Here is a 19,166-nt window from a genome sequence, read left to right as displayed (position 1 = left end):
AAAATCTTGAGATTGCAAAAATACTGAGTTCAATATAGCAAACAGTTTTCTGAGTACTGCAAATGTTATTTTTGCATTTTAAGTCCAGCTTTCTTGGATAAAACAGTAAAAATGTCTCTCAGATCAGTTTTCAGTTAATAGAAGTTTTGATATTCCCGGTTTTATTTGCATGAAATTTAAGAGATCAAATGGTAACCTCTTATCCTGAGAGGTCGAAAGACCTTGTAACAAACCCCAGAAGATTATTGTAGGGGGAGCCTGATAATCTTTTTTTTTTAATGCTAATTCTCCTTTTCCAGTGGGAGTGAATGAGGTCATCCTGTCTCCTCCCACTGTGTAAACTAAGCTTGTGTCAAAGTGTTGCTGCCTCTTGTCACAGAGAGAACAGTTCACTTAAATGCAGCTGCAGTACTTTTGTGTGATACCTGTCAGAATCATTCCCAGTGCGAGGTTGGGTTTGTGACCATGATGTCAAGATTGGTCTTTCTCCTTTTCTGTGGATATATTGCACAAAACCTGGGAAATGCTCAGAAATTGCCAAGAGGCAAGTAGCTATGACAACTTTCTGGGTTTTTGTTTGTTTTTCTGTTGTGGGGCTTTTTGTTTTTTAATGCTTGTGTTTTGCCATGGAAATTTGCTTTCAACATGTTAGGAATGATTAAAGATAATGGAAAAGATGAAAGAAGATCAATCAACAGGGCAAGGTCCAGGTACAAGAGAGTAACTGTAAAGCTCTTGAATTAAACAAGTTCAAATGCTTTCATGGGATCTTGTGACTCTAGTGAGAAGTACCATGAAACAAAGTAACTGTATTTAATGATTTTTATAATGATTTAGACAGCATTGTGCAGGTTTGTGATTTAAGATCTTAAAGAAAATGTGACTTAGAAGCACCTTGTGTTGTTGGTGGAAGATTTCAGTTCTGTCTTGAAAGAACTCTTATGCTTTCCCTTTACAGCCATCCTTAACAATTGAATAGGAATTGACTTTTGTCGGTCAGGTTGCATGCATTTTGAGGGAGAGAAATATGATTTATTAAAATTTCCACAAGAAGAAAAAAATCCCCCAAACCTGTGTAAATATTTGTTAACTATCCCTTTCTCCTGGAGTCTGGAAGTACAGTAGATTTGCAAAGCTGGCAGGGATCTCTTCTCTTCCTTGCTAATGTGACCCATGTAACATTGGCATTTTACTAGTATTTTATTACTGCAGGAAGAACAGCATAAAATGAAAAGAATATTTCTATATCTAGATCATAAAACACTTTGTAGTACCTTGGCATTAAAACAGCACTTTTACAACTGTTTCTGTACGGCATGTATTGCTCTCACTTTGTAGAAATGCTTGCCTGAGTCCACTGTGCTTTGTAATGCATTTTACATCTGCAGTCTCCTGCAACCAGTAACATTTAGAAAGGAAGATGTGATTTAGTTCCTTATGAGAATGTTTATTAAGAAATCAGCACTTTGAGGGCTTCCTAGGAGATTCTGTTTCATAGATGGGGAACCTAAAAGTATTTTGAGGAGAAAAGGTAATTTTTCACCCTCCACCCCTCCCCAAGAGAATTATTTTAAAGATTTCTTTTTTCTTTCTCTGCCCTTCCCCCCCCCCCCCCCCCCCCAATGATGTTCCTTTGGAAGTGGCTTTCTTTTAAGCTCATCTTCTGGAGCCAATGTGGAGTTTTCAGCATACTGCTAATAGTGGGGCCATGTATAGTCTGTGAGTAACAGACAGATATGCAGTTGTTCAAGTCAAGCAGACTGTAAGACCTTAGTTTTATCAAAAAAGCAACCTACAAGTAAACTATTGTAGCAGTTTTCATAAGGGAGGATTACATTGAACGGAGAGGAACCTTGTATGTGTTGCCTACTTTGAGGGAAGGAACTTTTCTAGTGCTTGTCTTTTTCAATGGTTTCACTGGACTTTCTGCTCACTACCGTAGAATAGTGGCTGTAAATTTATGTTAACTGTGAAATTCAGACAAAGCTACTGATCCACTGCAGTCAGTGGGAGATTAACTCTGGGATGCATTTTTTCCTGTCCTAAAATGACATTGCAGAAGTGAAGTTCTGTTTGCCAAATGCATAAAGCTGCAGGTGGAAACTTCATTTCTTTTCAATGAAATAGCTTTTTAAAGATTCTCCCATTGCAGTGTTGAAACATCAATCTAATTCTTTTGTTTGCAGCTGCCTCTCAGGTTATTATTTACATTGGACTGCATTGAAAAAACAAGTGTATTGGTACCTAGCTGTTATCTGGAAATATTCAAAGGATTGTCTTTTTCTACAACACTGTCTTGTTTGATAGGGAGTACAGGATGTTTTCATAAGCAAAGAGTATATTTGGATCTTAAAGTATCTTTAAAATGAAGATATGTAGTGGTAGTATTGTGTTAAGAGGGCTACTCTGCCCTGCTAAGCAAGCTTCAATTCCAGTGAGTTCCTGTGCTCTTCAAGTCACGAACTATATAACTGAGGCTCCAGAGTCACTCCTGCTCTAAGTGGAACAGTGGAATCAATTTCATAACTTGAGGGAGAACAGTCTAGCCAAACTCGCTTTCTGGTGGGGCAGGTACTCCTGTGAACAGGTTATCAGTGTAAATCTTCCCGTTCTTACTACTGCTTTGGAATTCTAGTGCTCAGGTCTTCTCTCCAGGAGGTGAAACACACCAATTCCTGGTCTTGTGAACTGGGATTTCCTTTCAGTGATAGAAGGTGGAAAGAACATCTTGCCTCCTGCAGCTGCAAAGGAACAGAGCCAGTACACCTTTTGGATGTCAGTGACTTCCAGAGCTATTTGAGAGATTGTGTGCAAATATGCTGTTCAGAAGGCTGGAACGTGCATGACTCCCTTTTCCCATATATTTTTATACTTTCACCTCCACAAGTGTGTGTTTGACTAGAACGACAAAGAAAATGTTATTGCTGTTCTCAAAAGAGTGTTCTTTATTAACAAATTCTTTCTTTAATTATTTTGACTTCAAAAATTAAGGCACTGTTGGAGGAATAATTTGGAAATGCTACCAACATGACTCAAGGAGTCAAAATCAGGGAAATGCTTGTTAAAATCTCCAGCAGAAACTTTATGCTGCTTTTATGTATCCTGCATTATAATAGTTTTGCCTGTATAGAAAATAGACCTCTACTTATATCTGGTCCTAGTGTAGTGCCCTAAGCACAGGTGAACACCCTTTCTCTTGCAGTTCTTTGTCACATTTACTGTAGCAAGCAACAAGTGATGAGGCAGTTATAATCTGTGTCATAATTCAGACTCCTTCTACATTAAGATTTTACAGACATAAGTAAAGTCAATGTAATCGGAAAGGGAAGATTGGTGCGTATTGTGTTTTACTGTGGAGGCAATGCCTTTTTTACAATTATGTTTGTGTTTCATGAGTTTCTGTTTGAGGGATCAGCTGCTAAGAAAATTCTGCAGCCATAGAGACTATGTGAGGGGTCACAGAACAGCAGGGCAGGAGATGATGGTACGATTAGGGGTGGTCTTTTATCAAGTATTTGAGCCACTGTCTCTTCAACTATGTCCAGCTTCTAAAGCTTTCTCTTTCATCAGAAAGAAGAGAGACTTGGACATTTTCCACTTATTTTTGTCTCTTCCCTTATGCCACTATGCCAGGGCCATCCAACAGATAATTCTTCAGTTCAACAGTGTTGTACCTGAAAGATTTTAATGATGGGTGGAAACAGTTGCAATGCATAGGTGTCAGAGTTATAACTTGTCATACTTTCCCTAATTTTTATGGTTCTGCATAACAGAAACGTTCCATCCTTGAAGAATGCAGCATTGTCTCTCTAGACAGGAATTGAGTACAGACAAAAAGTCTTGCCTTTAGAGAAGGAGTTGGTAAGCAGAGCATCCTGAATCTGAGAGGGAGATGAAAAAGCAAAGCCACAGAACTAAGAATAAACAAGTTACAGGACATAATCCGTAAGACTGTACTGCCTTGTAAACAGTGTTTCACTGGCATCTTTCCAGCTGGACCTGATACAAATGTTGTTGAAGGCAACAGTTGTGGAACAAGTTCTTAGTGTTTGGTAAAACAGCATTTCATGGTTTTGATTTCGCCAGTTGACTTTCCAGTTATAACACAGATGTTCATATAAATGCACTTTTTCACTATAATCTCTGTTTCTGATAGCTTCATCTTCATGTTCTGTTTTTCTTTGTTAGAGCTAGAAAGAATTTGGGGTTGATCCCTTCTTATAAACTTACAGTTTTATGAAGTTTTTAAAAAGAAGAGTCTGAATGTTTTTCTGTTTTGTTTTTGTTTTTTTTTCCCCATGTTTCTGATCTCTGTGGTTTTCCTATTATTTGAATTAGTCATCAGGTAGATTGGAATTCATCATTCACCCATCCTTCTTCTACTTTCTAGGATTCAGGCCTGTCCTGTTCTGCTTTCCAGGAAGGGCTCAGGAAACCTTAATTCAGTATACAGGAATGTTAGAAAATATTGTAGGTAACTACTAGCTAAGATTTGTATTTATGGTACTTATAACTGACATCCCTTTGAGAGTGAACGTTGTATTTACAGTATACTTTACAGTATACTTCCAAACTCACTGTTGACATTTGTGAAAGGAATGGGCTAATTTTATTCATAGCTAAACTTGCTGGCTATGCTACGTTATGTAATACTTCTTCCTAACCAGAGGTTAAACTCCACATGTGTTTTCACTTACTGGTGTCAAGCAGTTAAAAGAATGTTGAGTTATTTCAATGTATCACCGTCACTATACTGCAACAGCCAAACCTTAATCTTTAAGCTTTTGTGTTGCCACCCGCGCCCCCCCACCCCTCCCAACAGCACCCCTTTGGTAGCTGTAGGATAGCAGGGCAGAAATTGTAAGACAGGGAAAAGTCTCCCGAAAGTTGGTTTTTTTGAACATATAATGAAGCTGGCATATCAAAATATCACAAAAGGATTAAAATGACATATGGTTTATATGTTACTTTCTCCATGGTTTATAAACCATCTTTCTTGGAACTGTTTTTCAAAACACACAATGCATTAACCTTTAAAAAATATATTCTAATGAAGGAGGGCCAGTTTGGACTAAACTATTGAACTTTTTTTTTTTTAGTGTCTGGAAAGAGAAGTGCAAAATTAATTTGATTTGTGTGAAATACTTCTTTTATGTTTAATGGCACATAAATGACAATGAAGTTCTATGAGAAATTTCGAAGGGATCCTTTATCTGGTACAATTGAGTGGCTAGGGTTTTCAATCAGTAGATATGTCATGTCAAATTTGGTTCATTCTTTGCTGAAAATGAAAACAACCCATAAGAATGTTGCCATTATAGCAGCTCATTTAATCAAAGTTATCTTATCATGCAGACAGTTGTGTCCTAGGATCGCACAAAAACATATCAAAACTTCGTATTGAGCGTCAGGCTTCTGAGTTCAAAGGTAATCTGTAATACCAGAATTCCATTTTTATACTGGCACAGGCAGTGGTGCGACAGTGTGATGATACATATGGGTGGATTCTGCCAGGATTAAATTCCGTAGCATATGAACGCCTCTAAAATGATCTCACTGCTGGGTAATCTGTGTAACCTTCCACCTCTTCATTTTAAGTTTAATGTTCCCAAGTATGTCTTTCTGAATATTATTTCAGTCCTCCTCCATATAATCTTTCGTATCTAGCCATTCCAGCAGGACAAGCTGAAACTTTGTGTGGGCAAGGCTTGGGCCAACTTTCCCAGCACAGCTGTCCCTCAAAACATACCAACCACATGCCACTATACTCTGGCTAAATCAAACCTAAGCCTCCCGACTTGAGCAAACCAGTGTGTGTCATGTCAAGGTGAAGAAAAAACAGGTCAAGTTTTGAACCACCAAGTGAATTTCTACTGTTGATGAAGTTGTGATTGTAATTATGGTCACCAGAATTAAATGTTTTTGCACTCATTGCTTAACCAAAGTGATGTCATCAGAACGCGGAGATATCCAGGCGAGGTTACGTAAGGATGGTCACATTAAGAATATCAACCCAGAGCCTTCACCACTTCAGAGCTGCTGAATAAAATGCTGGTAAAGAGTTGAGGCACTAGCTACTGGAGATACTAGATCTAAAGGCAGGGAGGTAGGGAATGCTTTTTTATTAGAAGAAAGCTAGTCTTCTCCCAGTCTGGAAGGGAGCATTTGCTGCGCTTGTTCAGAGGTTGGTAAACAAAAATCTAACCTCTGTTTTGTAAAATACTTAGAGTTGTTCCTGAGATCCGTCACTCTGTAATGATTTAATATTATTTAGAGTGTTTTCTGGAAGAAAAATGAATGTGGCAAGTGAACCCACAGTTTCTTCTTTGGCTAATTGTAGCCATGGTTTTTATATAAATCCTGTTTACCTTGAACAAATGTGTCAAGGCAGCAGGGCTCCATGTGAATAAATCCACTTCAATAAAACCCAACACAATAAAGTACCTAAACCTCTGTGTGTGATTTGATTTTTACTTATTTTGTGTGAGTGTGCACGGTGTGCTAACATTAGAGTGTTGCTGTCCGTACTTAATAAGGGATTGTAATTCAGTGCTCTTATTCAAGCTGGAGAGTCAATGGCAAAATGGAGTGAGGGAGTGTGAGGGAATTTCTTTTGTAGGGTTATTTCTGCATTTTTGTATCGTTCTAAATTTTTGCATTATTCTTGAAATCTGCTCAGGAAAAGCACAATTCAATAAAACAGAGATTGTAATATTCTTTCCTATCACCAGCAGTTGTGGCATTAGTTTATGAATCTATAAATGGCCACAGAGTGCTTGATATGAGTTTACATAGTTAATACTTTGGGAACCTGGCCAATTTTAGAGGACTGGCAGTGTATGTGGGATAACATTATTTTTGAACTTGCATAGGGAAAAATCTTTTCTCCTTTTGTCAGCTGCTTGCCTCTGCTTTATATTAATTATTCACTTTAATTTTTCTTTCTTTGATGTAAAAGTCTGGAATCATTTTAGAACACATAAAATTGAGGTTGGTTCAAAAATACAAATATGTAAACTTGAAATGTCCCAGAAGGTTGTTTCTGACTGAAGTGAAAACATTTTCTGGCAGTTTTGATTCCCTCATTACCACAGTTCAAGCCTATACATGAACAAGAAAAATGCACAGCGAGAAAAATGCAAGACTTCAGACCTTATCACTTACCACTTTTCTTTTTAAATCTCAGTGTGTCTGTACAACATGCAGAAGCATATGCTGAAAATAAAGGAATGGGCGCAGTAGTTTGAAAGTTGGTAAGAAATTGAGCTTTGGGATACAAATAATAGGAAGAAAACTGTATTGTCTGACCTGGAAATTTTGGCAGAGTTCCATTATCTCTGGCTCACACAAACACTGAAGTGGTTGGATTAAATGGCAGGGCACAGTTTTTTATTTATAGCACGATGTACGCTGAAGCATAGCTTCTTACACCATTAGGGAAATGGCTGCGGTCAGGTTTGAGAACCTTGAATTCTCTTAGTTTGTTGAAGAGCTGTCTCAGGCAAAAGTGAGAGGGTTGCATGTTCAGCTCAAATCAATGTCTCCTTCCTTCTTCATAAAGCTTATTAACAGCTATTTACTGTTGTGAACATGACTATGAAATTGCTCCACGTTGGTAGCCTGTTATTTTCTCCCTTACTGATGAAAACCAGCTTTTAGCTATGCTATGACAAGCATAAATACTGCATCTCATCAGCATTTCTTCCTGCTTTTTGTTTTAATTATGAGGAAGACAAAATCTGGCAATTCTAATAAAAATGTCTCCCTGCTCACGTCAATTATTCAGTGCTCCTTAGTAGGTGATAAATCTGCTGTGATTCAATTGGTGATGGTGTAGTAGTTAATTTATGTAGTCTGTTTATCAAGTCTTTGTATAAACATCATAAATAAGTTTTTTTTAAAGGATTGAAACACTAATTATGCAAACTTTATGAGCTAAAGAACTTGTTCTGAATTTTGGACAGATTTTGTGATTTTTTTTTTTCTCCAATGGAAGATTTATACTTAGACTAAACTTGCACGCAAGTAAGCAAGTCATGAGGGTGATTTTACACAGACTCTCTAGCACACAGAGGCATGCGTGTGCACACACAAACAAAATTGTTGTGGGATCTAGTTCATTTTTGGTAAATGCTTTGCATCAGAAATTATTTGTTTTAAAATTCCAGCCTTTTATCAATCCCCCTGTACCCTCCCAGTTTTAGTAACATGGTCAAATAGCAGTTGATAAAAACAGTATGTTGTTAATGTGCAATAATGAATTCTTAGAAAGCAAAGTTTCTCAATAATGTAACATGTTTATTGTGTTCCCTTTCCACTCGGAAATATTTACAGAAATTAGCAATGGACATCATATGCTATTAGGATATCTATTTGAAGGGAATGTAAGGTTGTTTGTAGTATTAAGGCTGAAGAAAAATTACAGATGCTCCACCACACAAAGGAAATGGATACTCTTATTTATGCCCTATTTCAGTGTAGAAATCTCAGGCATTGTGAATATTTTTCTTCCATGACCTGGCTTTTCTAGATTTTTTTTTCCATTAATTTGCTTTTATAGTGTTAAAATATTTGTCAGTTGTCAAACAAAACTGGCATGGGAAAGACCATGTCGTTTTAAAACTCTGAAGTCGTGAAGCAGTATTTATGTACTTAATATACTCAGAGATAAGTAATATATAAGTCAGAGAACATTGCTTGGGAATTAATGTAATCTATTATACACAGGGTTACAAGACCAGTGATGAGAGAGACATAACTTTCTACATATCATAAATTCTCCGCGAACAATTGGATACATGCCTGAGTGAAATACAAGTAAAAATGCAAAGTCAATCATACATAGATTGCCATGCACAGATGAGTCTGTGCATAGGTGTACATGCCCCTATCCTGCCCCAAAATTAGCATAAGCCTCCCTTTTGTTTAGCTGATAGTGTTTTCTTTATCAGCATATTTCTTTTAATAAAACATTGGATGGAGAATTTTTTAAAAAAAGTAAATATGGACATAGAAAGATGGGTTAGAAATAGAGATTATTCCCTGCTGCTTTCTTTCGTCTCTGTAGATAAGAGGCAACATGGTGAAAATGGAGCAGGTGACGCAATGGATATAGAATTTGGAAATACAGTCAGAGAATGTAAACTATATTGTCTGCCATATCCTGGGTAGGGAGGGAAATAGGTGGGAGAACAGATGAAACACTTTGTTAGTAGCAAAAATAAGTATTTGTGACTTATCTTAGTACTCCCTTAATCATACACATAGCTTTTATTTTACGTTGTAGATGTACTATAAGTATATGTTTTCCATTTTTTTCTCTAATCCATTGATTTAGAACAATTTACTTCATATTTTAGTTTTCTTAAGATGAGTTAACAATGCCTCTGCTTCACAAGGTGTTCATAGTGCTGAAAAAAATAATTTCTGCCAAATTTTGGAATTCAGTATTACTTCCTAAAATCATCAGGTATTTATCTTATTAGTGGTTTCTATTTTCACACTCTTTAATTAAAGGCTTACTGGAAGTCTGTTGCTTCTTTCTTCAGACATTTGCTTGAACTGTAGAAGCTTTCCTTTGATCTCTGCAAACTCAGAATGTGGAACAATATAGAAGAAGATAAAAAGGATCAAGAAGAAGATAAAAAGGGTCACCTGTGATTTTTCTTAATCGGTTACTTTTTTTTTAATAAGAAGTCAGGTCATCAGTCTTGAGATCCATCTCATCTAATGGTGCAAGATTAGATACATTTTCCAGCTGGAAAAACTGTATGCAGTTGGAATCAGCCCTTATAGGACTCGGCTGTATCCAGCTAGTGTCGTAGACATGTGTGAGAATGTTCAGTCTGGAGACCAAGGACATAAGTGAAACCACTTTATTTTGACTACTCAGTTGGAAACACTGAGCAATTTTTTTTTGGGGGGTGTGTGTCTATAGCTTTCTAAACTGAAAGGGAATAACCAGTTAAAAGCTTTGCTGATAGACTGGAATGCATTGACAAGACCAAATCGCAGTTCTCAAAGCATAACAGCATTTCACAGTTGATTACTGGTTTTGTTAACTGATGAAGTTTGCTTATTCTTTCTGAGTTTAGCATGTGATATACAGCAACACCTAAGAATTCTTACATATGCTTTAGATATTTAACTGCTTTATCAGCTGCCTGCCTCTGAAAAGTGGGGAAAACCACAGAATATTGCAAGCACCATTGCCAAGTGAACATCCAAAGCTATTAATCCTTGCACTATTTGAAGTCCTGTATGTCTTGGATGTTAGAAGAAGATTTTGAGCAGAGAACTCAGTTTGTGTGATCATATGATGGTTGCAATGTTGGAAGTGAAAAGCCATCGTGACTTCAGAGAAGGGATGCTCCCATTAGATTTTCAGCTTTTGATGCATATTATTTTAGAGGCCTGTTTCAACTATACACAGCATAATGGGGGATTTATAAAGAGAAAATAAATCCCATTAGACAGTAGTAAGGTACTAAGTACATTCTTACAAGCTTGCAAACATTTAAGAATCGTTACGTCTTGTGCTGTTACGGGAATGGTCCCTATATATGCAATCTCGATGGGAGGGTCAGATTGTACTTTTCTGTTTCTAGATGTTTCTGCTAGGAATAGATTTATTACATTACCTTCTGATGAAGTACTTGTTTCTGTTTTAGATACCTTTCATTTGATCTTTTGAGAACCTGTGAACTAAACTGTCGTTCTCACGAGATGGGCATGGGTGTGTTTATTTAAACATTAAATCTTGACAGAGGAACAAACCATTCAAACTCACTGATGCATCAGAAGTGCAGCAGTGTCTGTCTCACTAATTGCCCTGCCATTCTATAAAGATGATTTAGGAAGGCAGCTTAATGGGTACCTATTTCTGAATGGGTGTCTCTATCTAGTTTGTCTCCCTTCAATTTGAAAGCAGATCATTATGTACAAGTCATCTTCTTTTATTTGCCCAACCTAAGTTCCTTCCCAAGTGTACACAAATCACAGAACATCCTCCCTCACTGAAATGAGTTTAAGAATTACTGTTGATATTGCTTGAGAACCAGAAAGACTATCAATGGGGACTTTGGACTTTTAACCACTGACCGCTATTCTTTGAGCCCAGTTTTCCATCTACCTTGTAATCCACCCATCCAGTCTGCATTCCTCCGGTTTGGCTGGAAGGGTACCAGCGGAGATTGTGTCGAAGTCGAAGTAAATGACATTCACCACTTTCCCCTTGTACGCAAAGTCAGTAATAGCGTTACGGAAGGCAGCAGGGTTGGTCAGACACAGTCTGACCTTGGTAAATTTGTGCTGGCTGTTCCAAACCACCTTCCTGTTCGTCATGTGCATAGGTGTGACCATCTGTTCCTAGTGACCGAGGTCAGGCTGAACAGCTTGCAGTTTCCTGGATACTCTTTCTTGCCCTTATTCAAGCAATTGCACGGAGATATTTTTCTGTTCTCACGTGACAAATTAATCTTGCCTCTCCCTGGCAGTTCTCTTATGCTTATCTATATACTGAAGAAATCATGCTTTATTGGACTTTCAATATCTACATATTAGAGATAGGAAGTAGGACGTTGGAATTCAAGCATAGCATTGAGGAGGGCAGCCCTTCTTGAGGCTTTATGGTGCGTACTTAGAGGTGCAGGAGAAAAACCAGTAGCCTTCAAGTGGAAAAATATTCATTTCTACAAAGAAACACAGGGCTGAAATGGACTTCCTGAAATCATGCTGACCCTCTTGTGCTTATTCCTGAGGCAGTTTGTTCCAGAGCTTCACTGCTTTTATCAGTTTTCCAGCTATCTTCCTTGCTACAGTTTATGTCACTTTTGCTCTTCGTAGATATGGAGCAGAACTTACTCATACTGCTTTCCCTCAGGACTTTGTTTGTTTGTTTGTTTTATATATTTGGATACTGTCTTCATAGCTATCTATGTATTTTTCCTCTAAGCTGGAGGAAAATTCAGGCTTTTTTCCTGGGTAACATACTCTGTACCTCTAGTCATTGACTTTGCTTTTTTCCTTGGATTTTATCAAGTTGGTCTACTTTATAGTGCTCTGTGCACTGGCTTATTAGTGATAAGAGATCTTTTTAGAAGTGAGGACTAGTGCATAAAAGGACTGGGTGTCAACTCTTCAGATTTACAATGGAGAAGGCAACAATTTTGAAACATACTTAGGTATGTTGGTGATTGAGACTCATAGATTAGTTTACAACTTAAGAGTTGGAAGTACGTGCTGTTTTCAAATTTACTCTGTTAGTATAGCTTGCAAACCCTGTTAGCTGCTAAATACTATCTTAAAGCAGTTTTGTCCTTAAAAAATAACTGTGTGCTGAATCAGAGAAGGAGGTAAAACAAAATTAGCTATGAAAACATCTAAGCCAATGTTACAGAATACTGAGCTAAAGACTTGCTCTTTCAACTGCTTGGAGTATGGCAAATAAGACAATACTTATCACAGAAGGAGGATTTTAGTATATGACTACCTATTTTGTTCTACGAATATAGAAAAACATGCAAATACCAATTTAATACTTCTTGGGGATTTTTAATATTAATTCAAAGCTGCCTTATTCTAACACAGTAGAAATTATACTTTCTTACCATCAGTTATTTCATATTCGTCTTTTAAATCTCACTCCTATTCTCCCTAAATATTTCAGAAGATCCCCACACAGCAAATCAATCCAAAAGGTATGTACTGAAAAAACCAAAATTATGTACTCTGATGTAATACATAGTGATCACATGTAAGGAACAGACTTCAAAATGACTGCTACAACGTGAGAACCTCACTGCAGTGTGGGTACTATCAATCCATGTAGCAGGTTATCTGTGCATTCGATAATGAATGATAATGGACTAGATGACCTTTAGAGGTCCCCTTCCAACCCAAACTATTCTATGATTCTATAATATCATGGATTGTAAAGTATAGTATCTTCACTCTTCTCTCAGAAGCAAATGTAGTTGTAGTTCCGGATACTGTTTTTCATTATGCCTTTGATTTTTGATTCTTCAAAAATGCATTGATATTTGTACATGGGAAGTGGATTAAGGGAGTGGTGATGCTGAACACTGCCTGCTGTTGAATAGGTAATGGCCATGGTAATGCTAAGCACTGCCTGCCAATGAACACGTTCTTAAGAAACTTGTTGCATTAAGGTCCACAGTCTTTAATACTGATCACTTCAATCTATTTATAATTTGTGGGCAGGGCCAGACCAACAGCATCTGAATTCCTCACCTGCTTACGTTCTTAGCATCTTGTTGAGCTTTCCCTGTTGAGGAGCTGCTGTTAAGGAAAGTCCATGTTTTTATTCAGGTGATCATCTCTAAAATACGACTACCTTATATGCGGCCACGTCTGAAGGCCACATTTCTCTTTTGGTGTTTGCATTAGCTGGTGCTCTTTGAAGGCTTAAAAGGGAGTTAGACCTAGAAAACTTGGAAGACTTTTCTAGCTCCCCACAGTCTTCTACATGCCTTTATTGAATATCTTTATACAGAATCTGTCAGGTTCTTTGGCCAAAATACAGTTTTCTTCGTAGCCCAGTCTGGGTGGAGTTGCCTTGGAACTATTTCCTTGGACAGGAGAAGGAGCCAGGATTGGAAAGACCAGCTCTTCTGGGCAAGATGCAGTCACTGTCTCATCAGCTCTGTCCAGGTGGAGTTGCATCAGCCCAGAAAAAGACATGCCAGGCCAGTCTGGAAAAAACAACAACAAACAACTAGCTCTGAGAATAAAGCCAGGGGAGCAATGCCCTGGAGATCATAATTACATCAGATCCAAATCAAGCTTTATCCTAGTGCAAATAAGTGATCCATAATCTAAATTGACATAAGGGTTTGAGGTTGTTTTCTTAACAAGGATTTTTTTCACAGACAAATAATGTCCTTTTAAGTTTTGTAGTTTGTGTGCTGTTGATTTGAAAAGTAATATCCATCAAAAATGGTTCAACTTGAAGGAGTTTCAGGGGGCATTATGCATTGAAAATAATGGATAGGCTTTGTTCTGTCCCTATCCTTCAAAAATGTTGAATTGTTCGATGTTGAATTTTATTTAAATTAAATTTTTTGCACACGTATTTGACCTTTAAACACAACTAAGTTTATTGACTGGGCAAAGAAAGGAGCGGAATTTTCTAACATTTAAAAGAAAAATTAAATAATATCTTATAACAGGAGTCAGGGACAGGTTGTTGGAACTCTGTCCAAAGAAGTTTTCAGAAGTTTAACTCTGGTTCCCTTTTCCATCAGAGCTGCAGACTTGGTTATTCTCAAACAACAGTTTTCTTGCTTGTTTTCAATTTTGTTTGCCATTTTAACAAATAATGGGAAATGAGCTGCAGAATGAAAGCTGGAAATGGGGGTTGGACCACTGAAGTGGGATCCTGAGTTTAAATCCAGGCTCTTTTCAGCTTTGTACCCTAAAAATAAGGATAGTTACTGTACCTAGTCCAATAAAAAATAATTTTAAATCAACATGTGTAAGGAGACTTGTGAGGGAGATAGTGAAAAGGATGGAAGTGGAACTTCAAAGAATTGCTTGAATGACTGAAAACAGGTGAGAGAGATGGCAGCATACGAGGAATAAATTCCTTTTTGTACATTGCTTTATGTAGTTACGTAGAAGCTGGAATTGCTGGTAACTACATCTTTACCGCTGCATTGTCCTTATTAGTCGTAAAGTAATAGCGAGCTACAGCTTATTAACTCAGTTCTGAACTGTAGTGATCACTAGAGAGGAATTGGCAAAGGAATTTTTAAAAACCGTATAGTTTTGTAATATAAATGCTCTCACAAGTTTCTCTGAGAAGTATCTATTTAGCTTATATCTGTTAAAAACAGAGAGCATATTTCAGATTAGCGTTAGTAAAACTAAATATGCATTGCAACTGAAGGAAGAGGTCTCAGTAATCCTGAAAGACTGCTGTGAGAAAGGGCACTGGAAAGGATGGGACTGACCCTGGGCCCTCACAGTACATCTCTTCCTGTGGAGGTCTTAGTGAGTTACTGCCTTCAGCCGAACACCAGTATTGAGGGTTTTTCCTACTGGATATTTCAGATATTTGTACTCCTTTTGTGGTGAATTTCTATTGTAAACGAAATTCCAAAATCGACCCATGATATGAAAGAAGTACGGAGGGGAATTATAATTTATGCTATCTTATTTGCTGTGGACAGTCTGTTAAGAATGTTGATAAGCCTAAAAAATGTTGCCATCTTTCAAATAAAAGTATTTCAAAGGCATAGACAAGAAGGAATTTATTTTAAAATTTCTTGAAAGCGTCTTTATTCTGAGTTGGGCAAGCAGTGAAGTTGGAATTGCAATAGATTATTCTAGTGGCACAGGACAACTGATGGCAGAATGTCCACCTGACAACTCCAGGTCATTAAATGCAATTTCTGAAAACAAGTAAACAGACCAAGTGGTTGTGTTGTGGTTGTACTGTCTGAAAAAGATTTCTTTCAGCATCAAGAGAAGCTAGAAAATACACTATGGAGGGTTACATGAAAATAAGACTTTTTTTTTCTTTTTTTTTTTGCCTTGAAGTTAGCTCGTTACAGCTTGTTCTAGTTTATTTCCCAGAGACACTTAATTGAAATTCTGCATTTCCTGTTGGCTGACATAAGGTGGCTTCCTCTTTAACACATAGATCCTCCTCAGAGGCATCCAACTTTCTTACTACACATCAGAAGTTAGATGGAATTTAAGTTGTCTGAATCTTTCTTTGGTGATGTCTTTTCTTCTCTTTAAATTACTGCAAGTCGTAGGACAGGTTGTGCTTACCATGCTATCATATCTACTCTCTCAGTTACAGTGGGAGTCGAAAAGAGGTGCTAACTTCGAAACTTAATAAGGTAGAATCACTTACTAGTTTCTGGTTATTGATAAAGTAATAAGCCTTGGTAATAAGGCTTAAACTAACAAGCTTTAGTCATCCTATCTATGAAGTGCCATAGTCAAAATAAGAAAAAGCTACTATTTCTGTATTAACAAGTGTCATTGTAAGTGAAAAAAGTAGCATTTCAAAATGAAATGCTTGCTTCTGCTCCTCAGTTGCTTCCTTGAACCACCAGAATGGCTTTGAAATGAACAGAATTGATAGCCTGGGGGCAGAGAAACTCAGTTTAAGGAGAGTGTTAGGACTGGAACAGGAATTAATTGTACTGCTGAAACTTTGGATTGCTCATCCCTAAAAATGTGCCAGTGTATCTCAGTGTAATAAATGTTGGTTCCTAGGTAAGAATAACATTGCTTTTGTTCATCTTTTTTGGAAGCTGCCTGAGCAAAGAGATCCTGTGAGCTAAGTTGAAAGCTTACAAGTTAGGCTACTTTTGTAGATAGACGTGCATATATGTGTTTTGCAGTTAACTGCTGCATGTTGACAGCCTATTTTTCTGAAGTAATGTTAGACTTGTGTACAGAGTGTAGGCATACTAATATTTGAAAAAAATATTTAACTGGGGAACTTCAGTTGCAAATGACAAAACTATGTGCAATGCTTTTAGCTTACCCTCTCTTAATAAGGTATTCTTTGTTGCCCTTTCTAAGGGTATGGTCTATATGGCACCTATTTTCATCATTCAGAGTATTTATTAATGTGGATTTTGTAGCTAGGAGCATTGGTGTTTTATGTAATCTGTGATGAGAAAGATGATCTAACATCGTCCACAGCTACCTGACCAGAGGATACAAAGAAGACAGACAGAGTTTCTGCAGAAGTGCACTGCAATATGACAAGAGGCACTGGGCACAAGTTGGAATATGGGAAATTCCAGTTAGATATTAGGACTTTTTTTTTTTTTGACCACAAGGATGATAAATACTGGAAGAGGTTACCCAGAATTGTTATGGAATCTATGTCCTTAGAGGTGTTCAACACTCAGCTGGACGTGGTCCTGAGCAACCTGATCTGATTAGGTCTGCTTCGAGCAGGGGGTTGGACTAGATGATTTACAGAAGTCCCTTCCACCCTAAATTATTCCATGATCGTATGGTTGTGGCTGTCTTAGATGTGTGTCTTGTTTATTCTACTGCATAGAAACAGAACTATTTTTAAATGTTTCCTATTTTAAGCTATATTTGGTTTTGAGCCAAACAACTGATATTTCTTCGTGTTTGGGAGCCAAAGTAAATACAAAAATATAAAATAGCAAAAATAAAAGTTGCACAGTGTTAGATTATCATTGAAATCTTGGCTGATGGTACTATGGCACCAGATTTGGAAAATGAAAGCACTGCTGTGAATGATTTGAATAAGTGAGGTGGTGCTCACAAATACATGGTGCTAATATATTTTCTTAAAGCACGCTTCATTTGTCTAGCACTCTGGGAGGCAGTGCTATGTCTTGCCTTTGTGCCCTCTAAAATCTTTGAAATGGTGAAAAACAAACAGTTTCAATGTAAGGCAAAAGGAATTCTGATGATGAAGCCAAATTTGCTGTAATACAGTACAGCTGTATTCACCCTCTAGTTTTGTAGGGCATAGTTCAAGGCTTTTCACTCTATGTATAAAAACAAAAAATAGGACTGATTTGATCACAAGAGACTGTACACACTCAAAGTGCACCAGCAGAATTGTAGAATAAGTGAAAGTAACATCTTTTCCCAGTATTGCTTTTGCTGAACCTTCAGTGAAGCAGGCAAACAGCTCAAAAAATGTAAGTTGCCAAGATGAATTTATTTCAAAACAAAAAATGGTTGCTTTATTTAATTTGTACTTCATTCTTGAAGTTTGTTGCTATATCAGCACCTCAGGGTTACTTCTGAATGTGCTAATAATTAGTTAATAAATTATCAGCCAGCTGTTGACATACCTTCTTAAGCTGGAGAGAGAAATAGAGTGCTCCTCAGCTGAAGATATTTTATTTGACAGGGCCAAGATATATTTTGGGGTTTGGGTAGAAACAGAAAAGAGCCAGTTAATTCAAATTCCAGTCACCTCATCACCCAAGTTCTCTCACGTTCCTTGAAACAGAGGAAAATCAAACCAGCTGGCAATTTTAACTAACTCCACATCTATTGTTACCAACAATATTGGAATTATATAGTGGGGCACGGGACACAGAATTTCAGAGGCTTTAATTCTCTGTTACTGAAACAAAACTCTTTTGTTTGTTCTTTTGGGAAGCGAACTCTCAGGTGGTTTTGTTTGCTTTTATAAGTTGGAAATACCGCTGTCCCCAACACTGAATTGCTGAACAAATACTGCTTTAATGCAACTAGTCCAGTGAACCATCTCTGTTTACCTCCTTACTTCTCTCCAGTTATTAAATAGCAAAGGAATTATATAAATCTATTCTTCATAGTTACTGTTTTGCCTTTTCAGTCTGCTTTGTGATGGTGATTTCTTAGGGGGATGTTAGACCTAAACCAAAGGGCTTTGACTGAACTTTTGCTGTGAAAGTAGAAGTTGAAAATTGGACTTCTCTGTTTGTCTTGTAGCTAAATATGGACCATCAGTTAGAACTAGCTGGTATGAATAAGAGATGGTAGCAGTGCTTATGAATTCTCCCCTCTCTTCCTCTGTTACTCCATGATTAATTAAACTGATAAGAAAAAGAAGATACTTCACGTAATCCCTGGTGGATCCAAAGCTTGAATAACAAGTGTCCAGCTGAATATTTTGTATATTCTTTTCCATAGCTGCTTTCACATTTTAAAGATGTGAATTTCAGTTAGGTAATTTAGAGTTAAATTTTTCTAAAGTTTCAGTGTTTATTTGCTCTTGGCTCCTGTTGCCTATACGTGACCACTTATTTTTTCCAAGTAGCCAAACTATGGTGCTCCCAGCTGAATTCTTCAGATAATTTGTAGCTATTTTCTTCTTTCTGAAGAGTTATTGGTGGCTGGTTCCCTTATGATGCAGCTGATTCATTAAGCTGTCTTTAAAAGTCTTTCCCCTTAGAGGCAAAGAGTCCTTTTCCTAGAGTGATTCTAACACTGCAAGTGGTCTGATGCACTTAACATAGTGCTTTTAGTTCAGATATGCTGTGCACGGTTTGTCCTGCTGGTTTTGGCCATCAATTGACTTTTGTTGAAGAGAATACTTGCAGATCAGCATGGAATTTCTGTTGGCAAGCCAAGAGGGAAAGATTGTTTTTCAGAGGTAGCTATGGGTCCCAGAATCTTTCATTTGGAGATGGCCTCAATGT

General features: G+C 37.4%; 1 protein-coding gene across 2 annotated transcripts in view; it reads left to right on the top strand.

Annotated features, from left to right (window-relative positions):
* The first annotated feature begins 378 nt into the window (after positions 1 to 378).
* The window catches only part of ABI3BP (ABI family member 3 binding protein), a 166,269-nt gene continuing 147,481 nt past the window's right edge, over positions 379 to 19,166 (top strand). For both annotated transcript variants that reach the window (XM_076349815.1, XM_076349805.1), the window contains exon 1: positions 379 to 544. In XM_076349815.1, coding sequence (XP_076205930.1) covers positions 466 to 544 — 79 coding nt within the window. In that variant the 5' untranslated portion in view covers positions 379 to 465. The remainder of the gene's footprint in view (positions 545 to 19,166) is intronic.

The sequence above is a fragment of the Aptenodytes patagonicus genome, chromosome 1 (genome assembly GCF_965638725.1).
Source record: "Aptenodytes patagonicus chromosome 1, bAptPat1.pri.cur, whole genome shotgun sequence".
Lineage (NCBI taxonomy): Eukaryota > Metazoa > Chordata > Aves > Sphenisciformes > Spheniscidae > Aptenodytes > Aptenodytes patagonicus.
The sequence above is the reverse complement of the archived record's forward strand: the minus strand, read 5'-3'. Positions and strand labels throughout refer to the sequence as shown.